Here is a 19,946-nt window from a genome sequence, read left to right as displayed (position 1 = left end):
TTAAATCTATTCATCACCTCTACTGTATATTCATAAGGGATATGATTTAGGTCATACCTGAATAGTCTAGTGGTTTTCCCTACGTTCTTCAATTTAAGCCTAAATTTTGCAATAAGAAGCTCATGATCTGAGCCACAGTCAGCTCCAGGTCTTGTTTTTGCTGTCTGTATAGAGTTTCTCCATCTTTGGCTGCAAAGTACATAATCAAACTGATTTTGGTATTGACCATCTGGTGATGTCCATGTGTAGAGTCATCTCCTGTGTTGTTGGAAAAGAGTGTTTGCTATGACCAGAGTGTTCTCTTGACAAAACTCTATTAGCCTTTGCCCTGCTTCATTTTGTACTCCAAGGCCGAACTTGCCTGTTATTCCAGTTATTTCTTGACTTTCTATTTTAGCATTCCAATCCCCTATGATGAAAAGGACATCTTTTTCTGGTGTTAGTTCTGGAAGGTGTTGTAGGTCTTCACAGAACCAGTCAACTTCAGCTTCTTCAGCATCAGTGGTTGGGGTACAGACTTGGATTACTGTGATGATGAATGGTTTGCCTTGGATTTGAACTGAGATCATTCTGTCATTTCTTAGGTTGTGCCCCAGTACTGCTTTTCCCACTCTTTTATTGACTATGAGGGCTACTCCATTTCTTCTAAGGGATTCTTGCCCACAGTAGTAGTTATAATGGTCACCTGAATTAAATTTGCCCATTTCCGTCCACTGTAGTTCACTGATTCCCAAGATGTTGATGTCCAGTGTTGTCATCTCATGTTTGACCACATCCAGCTTACCTTGATTTATAGGTCTTACATTCCAGGTTCCTATGCAATATTGTTCTTCATAGCATTGGACTTTCCTTTCACTTCCACTTCCAGACACATCCACAACTGAGTATCCCTTCTGCTTTAGCCCAGCCACTTCACTCTTTCTGAAGCTACTTGTAATTGCCCTCCACTCTTCCCCAGTAGCATACTGGACACCTTCCGACCTGAGGGGCTTATCTTCTGACATCATATCTTTTAGCCTTTTGATACTGTCCATGGGGTTTTCTTGGCAAGGGTACTGGACTGGATTGCCATTTCCTTCTCCAGTGGACCGCATTTTGTCAGAACTCTCCGCCATGACCTTCTCTGTCTTGGGTGGCCCTGCACAGCATAGCTCATGGCTTCATTGAGTTATGCAAGCCCTTCACTATGACAAGGCAGTGATCCAGGAAGGGTCACATTCCATAGGGAATGTATCCCTATGGATACATTGCTTTAATCATACATATATCAAAGTGGCAGGAGCAGTATGTAGCTCATGGGGTATTAGGAAGACTTCAGATTCTCCTCTTCCTCCTCCTCCCATCTTCACATGTTTACCGTATGTTTGGAGAATGCCCTAGATGGTCTGGGTAATTAAATTGCTCCCTACTGGTCCCCTAAAATTATTTATTTCTCATTCAACTGGCAAGTGATCTTTATGAAACTATTATTCATTTCCAGTACACAGACGTACTCACTACTGTGACGGTGAATGCTTCAGTCTGTCAATCTGAAGGTTAGGGAGCATGAATATCCAGCAGAGCACTGACAAATGAACAGACAAATGTTTCATTGCTCCTGCCTTGTTTCCTCCTGATCTCCAAGTTCCCCTGGGGAAGGCTGCTTAATGCTATGACTCAGACCAGAGAAGTGTTACAATGACATTCTGCCTTCATTATCCCTGAAGTAACTAACTCACTAACTTCCTTTCCCAGTTTTTTTTTAAAATCAAAATGTTATCAGACCAATTAATGATGATTTTCTCATTGAACAGAAAACCTATTTCATCAGTGGTAGAAAGGATTCACATTCCTTTGACAGAAAGTGGATAACAACGGAGGTCTGAATTTCAATATGTGGAATTAAATGCTTCAGGCTTAAGTATTATCAAAGGTGGTTATCAGAGAATATTCCACTCCCTTCCCACAGGATTTTCAGCAAGGAAAAAGGAGGAATGTACAGAGAATCCTTTTCAACTTTAACACCTGTGAATAGAAGGGTTGTAGGCATAGTTTAAACACAATGTACTTAGTACACTGCTGATCATCATCTGGAGGGAACATAATATTGAGGAACAAATTAGTAGAAGGGTAGATGATGGGTGAAAAACCCATCCCATCATTTGACAGAATGAGGCAGTTGCAGATGCTGGGAACAAGGAAGTAACAGTAAGAGACCTGAGCTCTGCATACCATGCAGCCTGTCCTCCAAGCACACTTGTTGCATTTGTAGCTTTTAGCAACTTTCAATAATCAGATTTGCAACTGGCCCATGGCCTTTAGGAACCGGGCCACACAGCAGCGGTGGGCGAGCGAGCGAATTTACAGCCTGAATATTTACAGCCGCTCCCCACCGCTCACATTACTGCCTGAGCTCTACTTCCTGTCAGAGAAAGCAAGCCCATTGCTGCTATCTCCAAATGGCATGAAGAAAAAAGAATAAACGTTTGGGAAAAAGAAGAAGGATTTGAATCATCCCGAAACCAATGCTTCACTGCTTGGATTTTTTATTCTTTATTTTTTATTTGTATTATAGTATTTTTACTGTATTTTACTTTTTGTATTATTGTGATGGTTTTAATCGATTGTTGTAAACCGCCCAGAGGCCTCCGACGGGAGGAGATGGGCGGGGATAAATTAGATAAATAAATAAATAAATAAAATAAAACAGTCCAAGTGGCAAAAGAATCTAAAACAGTCCAAGTGTGGGAGGAGTGATCTATAGCAACCATCCCCATGTAGATCTATTCCCCTCTCCACCCCAAACAAGGCAGCAGAACCAGGTCTTCAAACTCCGCCGAAAGGCCAGGAGCGATGGGGCCAATCTCACCTCCGGGGGCAGCATTTTCCACATGGCAGGAGCTACTGCAGAGAAGGCCTGCTTCCTGGACCCCGCCAGATGGAATTCTCTTACAGATGGGGTCTGTGGCATGCCCTCTCTGCCTGATTGGGTGGGACGGGCTGAAGTAATAGGGAAGAGGCAGTCCCTCAGGTAACCTGGCCCCATGCTATGTAGGGCTTTAAAGGTGATAACCAACACCTTGGATTGGACCCGGAAGCAAACTGGTATCCAATGCAGCTCGCTCAGCAGCGGTGTTACATGTGCCCTTCTGGGGGCACCAAAAACAGCTCGCGTGGCTGTATTCTGGACCACTGAAGCTTCCGTATACTTTCCAAGGGTAGCCCCATGTAGAGCACATTGCAATAGTCTGTATGAGAGATAACAAGGGTATGAGTGACTGTTCGAAGGGCTTTCCAATTCAGGAAAGGGCGTAACTGGTGCACAGCATGTAGCTGTGTGAAGGCTCTCCTGGCCACAGCTGCCACCTGCTCTTCAAGCAGGAGCCATGAGTCCAGGAGGACCCCCAAGTTACGCACCGGCTCTGTCTGAGACAGTGCAACCCCATCCAGAACCAGAGATGTAAATGTCCCAGATACAGAAGAACCATTAACCCACAGCCACTCTGTCTTACCGGGGTTCAGTTGAAGCCTGTTGTTCCCCATCCAAGCCCCCACAGCCCCCAGACACTCAGAGAGGGTGGTCACGGCATCACTTACTTCACCCAGGATGGAGATATACAATTGAGTATCATCAGCATACTGATAATACCTCATCCTGTGGTGATGGATGATCTCTCCCATAGGTTTCATGTAGATGTTGAAAAGGAGAGGGGAGAGTACTGATCCCTGCGGCACCTCACAAAGAAGGGGCCATGGGGCCGATCTCTCCTCCCCTATTAACACTGACTGGGATCAGCCCTGGAGGAAGGAGGTGAACCAGCATAAGACTACGCCACCCACCCTCAACTCCCTGAGCCACCCCAAAAGGATACCATGGTCAGTGGTATCAAAAGCCACTGAGAGATCAAGGAGAGTGAGGATGGATGCACTGCCACCATCCTGCTACCGCCAGAGTTCATCCATAAGTGCAACCAATGCCGTTTCTGTCCCATAACCGGGCCTGAAACCTGACTGAAAGGGGTCTAGATAATCTGTTTCCTCCAGGACCCTCTGGAACTGCAAAGCCACCATTTTGTCAACCACCTTCCCCAAAAAGGGAAGGTAGGAGACTGGACAAAAATTGTCCAGAACAGTAGGGTCCAGCAATGGCTTCTTGAGGAGCAGGTACACCAATGCCTCTTTAAAGGTAGCCGGGAACACCCCCTCTCCCAGGGATGTATTAACCATTGCATGGACCCAACCACATGTCACCTCCCGGGCTGCTTTAACTAGCCAGGAGGGGAAGGGTCTAGATGGCATGTGGTGGCATTTACTGTCCGTAGGATCCTGTCTACTTCCTCATGTCCAACAGGATCAAACTGCTCCCAGATAACTGGGTAAGCCCGTTCCCCTGGTATCTCTCCAGACCAAGTCTCACGCCTGGAGTCTAACTTGGAGCAGATCCAAGCGATTTTGTCCTGCAGATGCTCGGCAAATTCTCTACACGGCCCTGTAGGTGGGTCACCAAACCCACCTTCCCCAAAAGGGATTGAGTGATCTTAAACAGGGCCGTCGGGCAGCATTCTGCGGATGCAATAAGAGCAGAGAAGTATTGACATTTTGCCTCTTTTATCGCCACAAGGTAGGCCTTAATAGCGGCTCTTACCTGTGTTCGGTCGAATTCAGTCTTTGTATTCCTCCAGCAGCGCTCTAGGCGTCTCTTAACCCTCTTCAGAACCCTCAACTCCTCCGTAAACCACGGGGAGTGCTGGGTTCGATGGGACTAGAGAGGCCGCACAGGCGCAATCCTGTCCAAGGCCCCAGCCACCTCTCTATTCCAAGCAGCAGCCAGGGCCTCCACTGGACCATGCAGCAGATCACTGGGTATAACCCCCAGCTCCCTCTGAAACCCTGCCAGGTCCATCAGTCCTGTACAATTACTGTACAAGAACAGAAAGGTCATATTTATTTATTATTTAATTAATTTGTATGGCCTCCCATCTCACTGAGTGACTCTGGGCAGCAAACAAAATTTAAAAAATAAAAACAATTAAAATAATACAAACATTAAAATATGTAGCTGCCAAGAATAAAGCACCCATCATAATGACATATATAGAGTTACAGCTCCATATCCCTTCAGGAAATCACACTGACTCTTCTCTCTGACTCAGTTTTGAACTGAAAGCATCTTTTATTCAGGCAGGCCTTTAACATGTGAGTTGATATGAATGATATTTATTTTAGACATAGGCTTTAAATGAAGTTTAAATGTTTGTTTCTTGCATATTTTGCATTTTGAACATGGTAGCACGTACCCACATTTTCCCCACAGCAACCACGCTATGACGTAGTTTGGGCTAGCAGAGATTGAACCAAATATCTAATGAGCTCCTGTGGCTGAGGGTGGATTTAAATCTGCATCTTCCTAGTCCTAGTCTAACATTGGCACCACTACACCTCTACAATATCTGAGATGGTATATTTAATTTGCTGTACATTTTACTCATTACTCTTACCCACCCCAAGCACCTTCTTTGTCAGAAAGGAGAGGAATAATTCAATAATATGAACACACACACACACATGGATAGAGATGGTCATGTACTCCTGTGATAGTTACTTGTAGATTTACATTACTGTAGTTGATTAAACGTGAGATGGTTGAATAATATTTCTTTACTTACTAGATTTATATCCTGACTTTATTGCAGGAGCTCAAGGATTTGATTTCTCTTAAATGGCTGTTTTGTAACTGGTTACACTAGAAATACAACATTTGTGAGAAATCGGGCAAAAGTTCTATAAAATATAGGGGAAAATGAAAGCATGGACAAACTTTGAGGAAAAGGTGAGATATACGTAGTATTTTTTAAAGCACCTATTGCAGCGCCAGTGGTCTACTCCACCCCCTGTGCTCTGAAGCCTACTTAAAGGACAAGAACAAATGCATCAACCACTAGGTTAAAAACAAAGAAAAAGAAAAAAAAAGAAAAAGAGGAAGTGAGTCCATGAGCAAAAAGATAAAATTAAAACAGAGGTCTTCCAGATGAAAGTATTGCCTTCTCAGTAGAAAGGTGAGATGTGTTCCTGCTACATTTGTAACTGTGGACTTGCACTTGTGGGGAATTTTGACATGGCCTAGCTGTCATGAGTGAGGATGGCGAGCAGGGGGCTCCCATCCAGACTGTTAAGCGCATGCGTAGCAATGAGGAATTAGGTGGCCATTCAAAGAGACGCAGATCGGGCCCGCCTTAGCCTTTGGCGTTTATATGTCTGGGTTTTTCCCACGCTTCTTCAGTTTGTTAGGATTTCTGTTATGTACTAGCAATAAAACATTAGAGACCAGTTCCTTGTCTCAGCGTGTTTCCTGGCAGTTAGGACACTAGCTGTGCAGATTGGCCTAGCTGGATTAGATCAGTGTTCTTCAAATTTGGCAACACAGCCATTCTGTGAAAACAACCACACCATTTTTTTTAAAGGCAAATGTAGTCACTGGACCCCAAAGGTTGCCCACTCCATAAATAGGAAGGGAAAAAAAACCAACCCTCAAGAAGCCTTGCTCCTGTGCTACTTTGTACAGATAGTATAAGGAAAACTTGTTCATGTACAGCTCTTGCATAATCTTATGAATAGAGATTATGCATCAGTCAAAACTGCTGGAAATAGAGTGAATAAGGCAGTACCTATGGAATCAGTCTCTCCCAAATATATCTACCCAAATCATCAATGCATTCTTCACCCATGATGAAGGAAGGGGATTTCTTACACCAGTTTATACCACGTTGGGAAAATTAGTTTGTATCACACAGTCCCTGTTGCTTAGCTAATCAATGTTTTGCAAATACAGCATATAACATACTTTTTAAAAATGGATTGTTTTGCCAGATTGCTTCCGACATTGCAGGTTCTTTGGCCTGAACTTTATCAGCATTCTATGCCGATGAAGATTACTAGAAGGAAAGAAGGGAGAATCACTGCTTTTGCTGGATGTTATTAATCTACATGAGTTGTACAGCACAGTTCTAAACATCTGGATCCAATCAAAAGATCATGTGCTGGAAAGCACTCCATTGGCTTCCAGAAACAAACCTCTTGCTGAGAATTTTGCACAACTTTATAATGTTAATGAGAAACTGTAGGAGCCTAAACAGCCATTTTAAATAATTCAGACTTTGCATGCAGATTGTCTCTTTATGTGTGCACATACACATCACTGTGCTAGATAGATATTACTATGGTTGTTAGCTTTGGAGTGTTGTCTTTCAATTATTTTTGAAGATTTAATGAAACAATGGCAGCAACACAGCTTGGATTCTTGCTTGTTTCATTTTTTACATGCTTCAGAATAGAAGCACAATATGTCATGCAAGATCTTGAACTGGTGCATTATATAGATCGCCGAATTATCTCAATGGAGGTAGGTGCTATCTGTGCAGTCCAAATATATATGATCAATTGTTTTCTTTGTGGGGAACTTATGTTCCATCAGTTTTGGGGAAATCAACTGCTTTCATTTAAAATCAAGTAGCTTTTTATGCAGAGTTTAAAGTTTGAGAAACAGCTGAGTAGAGTGCGGTTTATGAAAGAAAGCTAGGATGACTGCTGCTCCTATTGAATTTATTACCATGTAAAATGTGCACATCTGCACTGGGTAAAATCCAAAGTCTAGCTATTTTTAGTTTCATTTGAAGTTCATGGGAGAGAGTGCATGCTTAATCTAACGTTGGCTAGATTATATCTTGTATACTTACTAATGATGGCCAAGTGGAAGAACAGTATAGGAGTAGGTATATTCTTAATCTTTAGGAGCTGATCCATCTGACCATCTACATGCAGATTAAATACCACAAATATTCCAGGTGCTCCTCAAGGTAAAGGTAAAGGTAAAGGTTTCCCTTGACGTAAAGTCCAGTCGTGTCCGACTCTAGGGGGCGGTGCTCATCTCTGTTTCAAAGCCTTGGAGCCGGCGTTGTCATAGACACTTCCAGGTCATGTGGCCAGCATGACTCACGGAACGCCGTTACCTTCCCGCCGAAGCGGTACCAATTAATCTACTCACATTTGCATGTTTTCGAACTGCTTGGTGTGCAGGAGCTGGGACGAGCAACGGGAGCTCACCCCGCCGCGCGGTTTCGAACCGCCGACCTTCCGATCGACAGCTCAGCGGTTTAACCCGCAGCGCCACCGCGTCCCTGGTGCTCCTCAAACAGGACCTATATTCTAAACCTCTATTTTCACTCATCTGGAGGTTCTACCTAAGTTCTATCTAACATTCAAATGTCTACATTTTTTTTTATGGAATATAAATTCCAGGGATTTCTTAACATAGTTCTATGAATCTACCAAATTATTGAACATAAAATAATACTTTCATTATAATTGTCAATTTTACATGACTACTAGAATAGCAATGTTTTGAACGTATTTTATTATGTCAAGGTGGGAAATCTGCTCTCAAGAGATTCCTGGGCTACAGGATTCCTCGCTATCAGACACACTTAAATGGGGATGCTGTGAATTAGCAACATCCAGGGTGTCAGGGTTTGCACATCTTTATATTATGTCATATATGGATAAATAGAGCAATTATTTATGGGTGCTTCTAAACTATGTGCCCTTGTATTCAGCAGCTCTTATCCCAGGTAAGTGTGCAATCTTATGTCTCCTCTGTTTGGAGTAAACTTCATTGAAACCAGTGGAGTTGTTTCCAAGCCAAAACCCAAAAGACTGCACTGTAACTACTACTGAGACAGTTGTTCTTTTTTCCCCATGTCTTTTCTGTTACTGGGAGACCAGTGCTCTGTGAATAGTTAACTGGGACTATGCGGTCATTTCATGAAGCAAGATCATCTAGTGTGTATGGTTGGTGTTGAACAGAGGGAGAAAAATCCACCTTTTTTCATGGCACTGTGTCTGAAACTTTCACAGCTGCCTGACACAAAATGTTAGTCTGACATACAATGTTATTTTCATGCCAGAAAAAAGTTAATGCCTCAAGAGGCCATCCTTTGAGTCAGCCAACTGGAGCAACTATCAACTTATCTAAGATCTTCTCTTTCTGGGGAAGATTGTTGAAATAATAATGGAAAAGCAGTAACAGAGGGCCCTGGATGAAGCAATTTTCTGGATCCCTTCCAGATGGGGTTCAGGCCCAGACAGAGGATTGGTTGTTTGAATGGATGACCTGAAGCTTTTCTTCATTAGGGTGAGTTCAGCCCTCCTAGTACTGCTTGATTTTTCAGCAGTCTTAATTCCACCCATCATGGTATCCTTTGGAACCATCTGCAAGGGTTGGCAGCAGGACCACTATTCTACACTGGTTCTACTCTTTTCTGAATTGGATGGTTTCAACTGGTGCTAGTGGGGGAAAAGGTTAGGTCCTTGGGCACTCCAATATAGAGTGGCTCAGGGCTCAGCCCTCTCCTTCTACAAGTATTTACATGAAACCGCTGGGTGAGAACATCCTCCAATTAGGGGTGAGGTATCATCAGTATTCCAATGGTACTGAGTTGTACATCTCTACCCAAGGCCAAGCAGGAGATATGGTGATATGGTGGAAGTCCTGATCCAGTGCCCGGAGACTGTGAGGGACCAAACAAGATACAACACGCATAGGATGAATCTCAGCCAGATGGAGATGCTGTTTATTCAGAAACCCTCTGGTTCCATAATTGTGCCATCTTTAACTCTGGGTGGGGTGGCCCTACCCCTGAAGGAGCAGATATTGCTGGAACAACAAATGAAACCTGTAGCAAGGAAAGCCTTTGTCCAGATTTATCTAGTCTATCGATTGCAACGTTTTCTGGATTAGGAGGTTCTGGTAACAGTTATCCATGCTTGTATCATCTTGCAGCTGCATCACTGCAATTTGCTCTACATGGAACTGCCCTTGAAGACAATTCAAAAGCTACAGCTATTATAAAATATAAAGCTGTCTACTTGCCACTGTCAGCTCTGGTATTGCAGAACAGCACCAATAATGCAGGAGCTGCACTGGTTGTCATTTGGCTTCCAAGTCCAATTCAAGGTGCTTGGTTAACACCTATATAGCCCTTTGTGGCTTGTGTCCTGGCTACTTTCAGGACTATCTAATTCTGGTAGAATCTGCCAGGCTCTTTGCCCTGGCCAAGAAGCTAGGTTGGGAGTCTCCACTCTTGAGATGTTAGTGGGGAGGGTATTCAGAAGCAAACAGTTTTTGTTGCAGCCCCCTTGCTCTGGAATAGCCTCCCCACACCCCATGTTAGGATGGCCCCTTTTCTGCTAAAATTTGAGAAGGCAGGATAACCTGTCCTTTTCAAATGAACCTTTGGGATGGAGCTCAGCGTGGGAAATTACATTCTAATATTCTGTTGTACTGGAAGAAATAGAGATTCCTCTGCATTCCTCCCTTTGGCCCTCTTTCCAGCTCTAATTCAACAGACTAATAGCTGTAGATGAAAAAATGAAATATCACTGTAGATGATAAGGGATAAATAATTTAAAGGAAATGGGGCTGAAGACTCAGGAAGCAAACATATCTTGATTAATTAACCAATTTCCTAGTTTCATTTGAGCCAATCCAAAGCACTGCTGGGGAGCTTGCACTTGACCAGGTATTTTCTGCTGAAATCAAATGTGCAAAATCACTCTCTTTTGTAGATTAGCCTTCCTAGTGTCCATACCTTTGGGGGTGATAGAATTTGTAATCCTACACATATGAAATATATTAGCCTGGGAAAGATTGAATTATAGGCTGTGTGAGAGAACAGTCAATGTTCTCATAACCCCTTCTTCCATGAATTCACAGCCATACAAATACTTGCGGGCAGTATCTATTTTGACTTATAAATAGATGCTTGCATAGTTTCAATCTCTGTACTCCCATTTTCAACAGAGAAATTGTTTATTTTTTCAAATTGTCTTGAGACTTCCAAAGCCATCACTCCCCAAAAGGGTTCTCAGATGTCTCTTTTTTTAGCTCCCTCCCTTTCCAGCTGTGCGGCATCTGGATCAGCAGGGGCCCCACTGCTATCTCTTGCCAGCACAACTCCTGTTTTTACAACCTCCTGAAAGAGATTATTATGCTGTTGTTGAAATTCTGCAGGCAGCTGTTGCCCAATTTTCTTCAAACCCCAAGATGGGAATTTGAAAAGGAGGGCTTATTTTAATTGAGCATCCACTTCAAAATCGTGTACTTAAGTATCTGTTTTATATACAGTAAATAAGAGAAATTCATGTTTGCAAATCTCAGTGCCACACAGGCACATTCAGGAACACTCAGCCTTGAGCCAACACTGTACTGAACTCCCTGTCTAAAACAAGCATTAAGATCCCTGGGTTCCCCCCCAATGTATTGTCAGTTTGCTCTGAATGAAGTACTTGGGGCTGAGAGAGTGGATGACAAAATGAATGACTTGGAGGGAGGGAGAAACCTTTCATCAAATTACATGAACCTGATCTGAGGAAATCTCAGTTAAAGGCCAGGCAATTCCTGAACTCCTCATTAATGCAAACATGCCTTTGTTCAGGCTTCAGATCATCAATGGACACAATTTTTAATGGAATTCTTAAAGCAGCTGTATCATATTTTAAGTTCGTGCTGAAGCCTGAACAAAGATATGCCTCCTTTTATGAAAGGGAGAAAGATGCTACCGTCATGCAAGTACTAATCACTTTTCTCAAATAATATTTGAACCATCCACAGCTCTAGCAAATATATAGCTTGGGCCCAATTCTTACACGGGTTCTTTCTGTGTTCTAACTAAAGAACCGACTGAACAAATGCAATCAAGATATAGCAGATTATGTGGAAGAATTCCGGGAATTTTCAAAGAAGCTGATGTCACGTCTAGAAGGACTCAGTGTTTTAAAGAATGAGCTAAAAAATGATGTAAACCATTTGCTAACAAGAGTGGAAAGAGCTCAGAGAGAGATTGACTACTTTGAATCTGCAAAGGAGTCCCCCAGCCCATGCATGGACATTGATGAAGACCTTTTGGAGCAGCAGTTAACCGAAGAACGAGAGTCTAAAAAGAAAGTCAAGCTCATGCTGAATGCAAGTAAGAGCAGTCTACCCATAATATTTAAAATGTATACTTATAGTTTCGTAGTTGGACGGACACATACACTGTATTGCAAGAATGATACTTAGCAAATGCCTAAAATCAATCTCATAGAAAATAAGGGCAACAGTCTCACGCAGTGTTTTAAAAACTCTTGGCACTCTTAGTACGACACTATACTTTCCATAAATTGGCACATAAAATTATCTGAAGAGAGGCAATTATTTTAATGCATTAATGCATCCCTTTCACTCATGAGAGTTCAAGACTAAATATGCTAATATGTTCATTCCAGCATTCCTTGATGGCTAAGTTAAATCTGGAAAATTAAAAAATTAGAATAGGTCATAAACAAGAAAAACAATTGCCAAACATCTGGCAACAATAAACTAGGGTAGCAATATCATGGAAATAATAAAAATAAACATACATAAGGAAACTTTTCCTTCCTGAAAATATCTTACGTACTTTGAGCTGAATTAACAAACATGCAATACAGCCTTTGTACATAATTTAAAATGCTTGTAATGTCATCTGACAAGACATGTCTCTATTACTTTATCTGGCCAATATTAATGGATATTTATAATAAATGCACTCCAACTGCTAACAAAAAGCACTGTGTACATAGTTTGTTTCTTCAAAGAAGCCCTAATTTCATCTTTGAAATAATATAATACTGAATCCCCAACCTTCTCTAAACATTGAAGCAACCAAAAACTGAGGTTCTGCCCATTCAAGTCTAGCAATGCAATTCTTTTGGCTCAGATATAAACACTAATAATTTAATGAACGTATTCTCAGATATGAATTAAGATTGCAGTTTTATCTATTGAACTTAAAATTGCTATATTATTTTGATAGCTCTTTTTAAAATTAGAACTCTTTTAAAGGCATACACAAATTTCAAGTTTCTCTACTTTGCAACCAAATGTTCACTAAATCAGAAGTTTGTCTATAGGTCAGCTGAGTAGTAAAAGTATACTTTGGGCCTCCAGAGTAGAATCTCATTAGCAATTTCATGTTCTTTGAATTAATTCCTTGTTTCCTTCAGCAGAGTCTCAATATTCTTCCCTTTTATCCCAATGTTACCTGCCTCAGGTGGGACTAGAACTCAGTCTTCTGGTTTCTAGCCTGATGCCTTAACCACTACACCAAACTGGCTCTCATATAGAGACAGAGACAGAGACAGAGACAGAGACAGAGAGAGAGACAGAGAGAGAGACAGAGAGAGAGAGAGAGAGAATATGTGTGTGAATGTACATATGTTTTATATATATATATATATATATACACACACACACACACACTGTATATCACATATGTACATACACATACATATATTAATATATGAAAATTGTTGCTATGTAGGTTAAGAATGATATGATTTGCAGGAGGTGCCAATATAGGAAGTTTGTTTTCTGTTTAGGTCAATGAATATAAAAGGGATGCTCTAAAATTTCAATCTAAATTAGTTTATTTCTTTTGATTAATGTTCAGACTGGAATGGAGTTCTTCAGAGTCACCGATGAACACTTTGGCTCAAAAATTACTAATGTAATAATATGCCATTGTAAAATATTCAAGAATAAAATATATTCAGAATATTTTCATATTTTTAGACAAACAATTATGAGAAATCTGTTTTGTGAGACATACATTCACAAATGTGTTTTCTACATTTAAAAAAAAATGAGGAAACTGGACAGAACCGATTTATGGATGAACACATGCAAAATTGATGTAGACCAAAACTGGGCTGATCTATTTTATTTACATCTTAGGTATATTTATGGATTGCTCCCAAGACTTCTGGAAGTTTATACTAATAGGGTTAAAAGCATATACAAATAACCAAACTATAAGAAAAAACATATCAAACGTGACCTCCCCCAGCAAAATTAATACAGCAGTACAGTCACCCTATAATAAAAAACAAGCTAAAAACACCTGTTGATATGGCACTATCTTAACAGTTTTGTAAGGGAGGGTTCCAAATGTATTTCCAAGGGTGACATGTTCCACAGACTGGGGGCCAACACAAAGAAGAGCTGTCTTCAGGACCATGCTTCCTTGAACTTTGCAGGGATGGAACCCTCACTCTCCTTTCCCTGAGTGCATATTAGTGATCCAGATTATAATCTGCTAATCCAGTTCTTTCTGATGAGAGTTATTTTGCAGGCACAAAATTTCTTTAACTTGCAGGCTGATCAGAACAGTCCCCTGTTGTGTTTCCAAGCCCAAGACTGATAGATTGAAGAATTGTGCAAGAGGCATCTTGAACCACCAATGTTTAAATTTTCAATCAAGGATGCCTCATTTAAAAGGTTGCAGTGGATAGAAGTATCATTTGTCCTGTTTTGAAATTAAGCAGAAAAGTTCCATTTGGCCTGTGTATGCTTTAAAATTACCCACTACAAAGAAGGTTTTATACTGTTAGTCATGTCTCAAGGGTAAGCCTAAACACCAGCCACTGGCATCCATCAACATAGCTCTCCTTATATGGAACATAAATATTTCCACTCCTTTCAATTAATGTGGAGTAGTCCTCTAAATACGGTTGAAGTAGTATGTCAGAGGTTGTTTTATGTTTTCCACTACAGCATCCTTCCTGAAGGGCTTGTTTACTCGGAGTCCTGACCATATTTATTTATTTATTTTTAACTTTAAATAGCCTGTTCTGTATCCATATAGCCTTTGGCAAACTAGTTATCTGTATGAACAAACCATAATATAAGTATACTGTAATCAACCAAACAAAATATGGCTCTAACAAAAATGCTTGTGTTCTGGAATCAGGCATGATTTTGGCAATCCTTCTGTCCATATCAAATTGCATGCGTTATTTTCATAATAGGAAAAGGGGATTTTTTTTTTTCAGTGAAACTCTAATGTCAAGCTAGAGATGAGGGCTCTTTACATGGACTTTTCTTGACTCTGAGCTGCATTCAGAGCAATATCTTTTGGGGCTCTGATTACTATTATCTCTCACAACCAATGTATGTGAGTGTGTGTGTATGTATGTATGTGCTTGCTATGTATGATATATACAGTATACATTTACAGTGTATAAAGCTGAATTTATACCTGACTGTTGCATGACTCTGAATGCAGTAGGTTTCAAATTCAGCTTCTGATATCTTGTGTTTTTAAAAAAATCAGGAAGCAGATCCATTTTAAAAATGCCAATTTTGAGAACCTGCTACTCCAAAAATATAATACTAAGATGGGCTTCATAACCTGAATATATGGGTGCTTATATGATCTTATTTTTTCAATATGAATGCTAACATAACATGAAGAATTTTCTGACTCATGACTCTTTTAACAAAAATAAGATGGCAGGAGGGTTACTGTACTAAATGAGCCATGTTGTGGAGGATGAGAGCGTGAATATATTTATTTAATGAATGACGTTTTATTTATTTAATGCATGATGTAACTGAGTAACTTAATAAATAAAAAGAAGAAAGTTTCTATTCTCAGGCTATCTGCCTTAAAAAGACTCAGCTCAAAAGACAAGTAGGATAAAGAAGGAATAGAAAAACAAGAACATTCAGGCTCCCCCAGGTATGAATATTTGATGGCTTCTTATAAAATATGTAAATTTTATAAGGATGGCACCAACAACTTTGCAACCTCAGGAGCTGCTCTTCCTACATGGCATTCAGCCCCAGTGGCCTCTGTGAGAAGGGGTCCTAACCCAACTAGGAACAGCAACAGAAGGTAAAATAACGTTAGCTGTTTTTCTTTACAAAAATAAAAAAGAAGAATGGTGAATGATGGCAACTACTGTACTGTACAATGTTGGCTACCGATGTATGCTTTCTTCATTTATGTTTGCTCAGACAAGAGGGGATATTGAGATACTACATCAGAGTATTATATTGGTGATGGCCTACTGTTTATCCTTTTTTTTTTTTAAGGTTGCAACTACATGATTACAGGCTTCAAATCACTAAAAATAGTCAAAAAGTCTGGAGACACAAATGGCTCATGGTTGAAAGACCCTGGCAAGAATTACCAAAAGATTTACTTCTTAACTGGAACGAAGAATAAAATTGTTATGGAATTTGCAAATATTCAGTCTTTTGCTGAAAGTGGTAAGAAACATCTGGCTCGCAGAGTTGCACTACCATTTCCCTGGCAAGGAACAGGCCATGCTATATATAATGGCTTTCTGTTTTATCATCGATATGGCTCCTTAAATGAGATAATTAAGTTTGATATTCAGAACAGAAGTGCCACTGATCGGATGCTGTTGTCGGGTGCTGGAGAGATACCTGTCTATGAACTTCACCCTTCTACTAAAATAGACTTAGCTGTGGATGAACTAGGATTATGGGCAATCCATGCAGAACCAGATACTGCTAGAAAGCTTGTGATTACTAAAATCAACCATGAAACTATGACTGCGGAATATACATGGGATACATCCTGCAGAAGCCAGAATGCAGAAGCTGCTTTCATGATGTGTGGTGCCCTCTATGTTGTATACAATTCACCAGGGGGTGGTGCCTCTCAAATAGAGTGTATTTATGACACCTTAGATGTCATCAGTCCATATGAAAACCCACTGCTTCGTTTCCCCAAACGTCAGTCAAGTCACGCTATGGTTCATTATTATCACAGGGACAAGCAGCTCTTTGCCTGGGACAATGGCTCCCAGGTCATTTACAAGCTCCTGACAAGACAAAAACGTTAAAATAGAACAGACTGTCCTCCACCCCAACCTAAATATTTGCAGTGGGTTTCAGGCATTAACAGATTTCTCCTCCTTCTCCTTCTCCTTCTCCTTCTCCTTCTCTTCCTCCTCCTCCCTCTCCTTCTTCCCACAGTTTATGGGGTGGTTGATAATTCATTATATCTTTTAAGAAGCTGTCTCAGCCCTACCTGAGATCTGGGGGTGCTGCTGGGTTCAAGAAAGAGCTACTTACTTCATACAGAAAAGGGTTGCCTTTTGAATGCAACACCTTGGATTACTTCACTTCAGGAGGTGAGTGGCCATTTATTGGTCAGGAAAATGGGAGTGTCTTCAGAGAAAAATGAAGAGTGGGAAAGAAACAAGACAGAGCAGCATCACTCTTTTGCAGCTCTAGGAATCTGGAGAAAACAAAAGACGGAGTACCTGCACTTTTATTCAATTGTATAATATACACTGCTTGGTTTTGAAGCATCCTTTACTTCTCTGTTTCCTTCTCTGTTTATTTTTCTCTCATCTTCATCCAGAATGTCTCCTCCTCTTCCCAGAGGACTTCAACTGAACCAATTCTCTTTTCTGATTTCATTCTCCCTCCTCTCGCATACTTATTGTCCCAAAGTTCTTCCTTGCTTTCCTTTTGCTCAGGGAGAATATTTGTTGTAGCATAATGTGTGTGTTTGTATTAGTATTCCTGACAGAGGGAATCTAACCTGAGCAAGGATAAGTGAGTAAGTGAGTTTAGAACTTTACTGGAAAAAGATTTTTCCTTTTCCTAAAATTTTAGGAAATACATGGTGGGGATAGGCAAAGTCTCATACCTAGCTCACTACACCATGCAGAGAAAGGAAGCTACCTAAGATTAGCAAACTCCGAGGCAAAGAGCAGGCAAGGTGAGGGACAAATCCCTCGCTCTCTGTGTACATCCCATTTCCCCTTGTGGTCAGTAGATTGTGAGGCACTGAAGAGTCAATCTCACTTCCGAGGAAAGAGCATACGTTCCCAATAGAAGATCTTCTCTCTGTGCCCAATTGTTTTCAAGTAAAACTTGAAGGTTATGCCCGAGACCTTGGAGACCCAACAAGTATAGAAAAGTATAGAGTCCCTCTGATGGGAGATGGGCGGTCACAAATTTGATAAATAAATAAATAAATAAATAAATAAAATAAGTAATGTTGAGGGAGATGGTTCAGTGCTTCTCCATCTTTCTTGCATTTCTTCTCTTTTCCATTGTTGGAAGATCTGTCCCCCAAGCCAGGAACTACATATAGAATGTGAGATAGGGACCAAGCTTGGTTCTGTCCCTTTGCCTTCTTTCCCTGGTAAACCCACCTTCTCCAGTGTGTGTGTGTGTGTGTGTGTGTGTGTGGAGAGAACCCTAAGATGTACTGTCCTCTTTGCTGTCTATATGCATGAATACTGTGGAATAATATTAATCCATGCCAACGATTACTATTAATAATTTTCACAATTGCATAAGAAACAAAAATTAAACCAAAATATCACTGAACATCTTAGAAGAATCACAAAGTTGTCCTGCAGATACTTTATAGAATGGGAATGTGCTATTTTTAGTAGGACTGAAAACAAAGTCAGTCAGAAGAAAAGAAAGTTCCGTATACACAGAAAGAAAAGGAAGTACCATTTGACACATTTGATACTGCTGGACCCAGGGATTCTCTTTGGATAGCCTCATACTGTGCTATAAATGAGAGAATCCTGTGTAAATATTCAAGCTCTCACTAGGTTAGAACTCTGTATAAAATCCTGATCACTCTTGTACTGCTGCTGAGTTGTTGTTGTTGTTTTTTAATGGAGTACAGCTAGTAGCTCTCTGCTTCACAGCAGGATGCATTATATCTATATACCATCTATACACCAAATAACCTACTGGCACTTGGAAAGACCTCTGATTTAGGAGGAAGTATGCATTCCATCAAGTCATTTAAAAGTCAATGGTACAGGAATTGGGAATGGATGGCAGATTTTGTCCTTCCAGCTTTGAATTCTGTAGATTCCTCTCCTCTCCTCTCCTCTCCTCTCCTCTCCTCTCCCTTCCCTCCTTCCCTCGTTCCTTCCTTCCTTCCTTCCTTCCTTCCTTCCTTCCTTCCTTCCTTCCTTCCTTCCTTCCTTCCTTCCTTCTCTGTTAAAAACAGTTTCTATTCGGTGGAAGCCTTTGGCAGTGATGCAATTTCTATGTAAAGAAAATGAATAATGTAGCTGTTATTAATAAATACTGTGCTGGGTAGGTTATAATATTGTCCACCAATTCTTGGGCATAGTACCATGTCTATAATTTCTGCATTGGTCAGAGGTCCCACATACTTATCACATAACTTTACACCATTTACACTTAACCCTTGCACAGGTTGTTTGAGATTAAGATACAGCTAGACAATACTCTGTGGACTCCTTGGTGCTCTCTGAGCTTTGTTGTTTGCTTGCAGACTAGATAGCATTGTCAGTGATGGTGAGTGTGGGGTTCGCTCCCTGTTTATATACAGTACGCAGGGATTAACACCAGACAAACAAACAAGCAGAAAGCAATACCCTCATCAAGGAACTACCAAGGAGAAAACCACACCCCCTCCAACACTGGCAGGACTAGCTACTGCATACAAACAGGGAGCAAACCCCACACTCAGCAGCACTGATGTTACCTAGTCGGGTGATGAAACGTCTGCAAGCAAACAGCCAAGCTCAGAGAGCACCAACGACTCCACAGTTCAACCCTGAGCTACACATACTCCCTTCTATCAATTACTCTGTATGCTGTCACCCAAAGAGCAGCAGAAGCTATGAGCAGACACTTTCAAACATAAATTCTTTCATCTCAGGGTTTTTTCTTTGTACTTCTTACTCTGCCTGGAAGAAGCAGGGCTATTAATCTGTCTCTCCAGAACAGTCAAAAAGAATGCCACTGAGAGTTTGGGATGTACAGGTACATCTGGCATTTGTGAAGAAAAATAGGGGCATGTAAGCACTGCTATCTCACCCTCATGGCATTTATTGATGGGATTTGTGTTGTCCCACCTAAAGGATTCATCATTCATCTCAGCATTTCAGACAGTACTCTTGCCTATCATCAACATATGCTGGAGAGACAAAGACATTCCTATTTACTAAATATTTTCAGTGCTCTGAAAACAATAATACTGAATGAAATGCAGAACTTTCCATGGGATTGTTATGGCCAGTGACTGTCTACATGGGTGCGAGAAATGTATGAATGTCTTCTCAAGTAC

General features: G+C 40.9%; 1 protein-coding gene and 1 long non-coding RNA gene across 2 annotated transcripts; both read left to right on the top strand.

Moving 5' to 3' along the window:
• The first annotated feature begins 7,112 nt into the window (after nt 1-7,112).
• Nucleotides 7,113-16,810, top strand: OLFML1 (olfactomedin like 1). The gene is made up of 3 exons (XM_063289500.1): nt 7,113-7,378; nt 11,708-11,999; nt 15,929-16,810. The coding sequence occupies exons 1-3, from the start codon at nt 7,253-7,255 to the stop codon at nt 16,705-16,707; spliced, it is 1,197 nt and encodes a 398-aa protein (XP_063145570.1). The 5' UTR covers nt 7,113-7,252; the 3' UTR covers nt 16,708-16,810.
• Nucleotides 16,811-16,821: 11 nt separating this feature from the next.
• On the top strand, nt 16,822-18,297 carry LOC134487603 (uncharacterized). Its single transcript, XR_010066872.1, has 2 exons — nt 16,822-17,802; nt 17,882-18,297. It is a non-coding gene; the product is annotated as an uncharacterized LOC134487603 (long non-coding RNA).
• Nucleotides 18,298-19,946: the final 1,649 nt, after the last annotated feature.

Source organism: Candoia aspera, chromosome 1, assembly GCF_035149785.1.
Source record: "Candoia aspera isolate rCanAsp1 chromosome 1, rCanAsp1.hap2, whole genome shotgun sequence".
NCBI lineage: Eukaryota > Metazoa > Chordata > Lepidosauria > Squamata > Boidae > Candoia > Candoia aspera.
The sequence above is the reverse complement of the archived record's forward strand: the minus strand, read 5'-3'. Positions and strand labels throughout refer to the sequence as shown.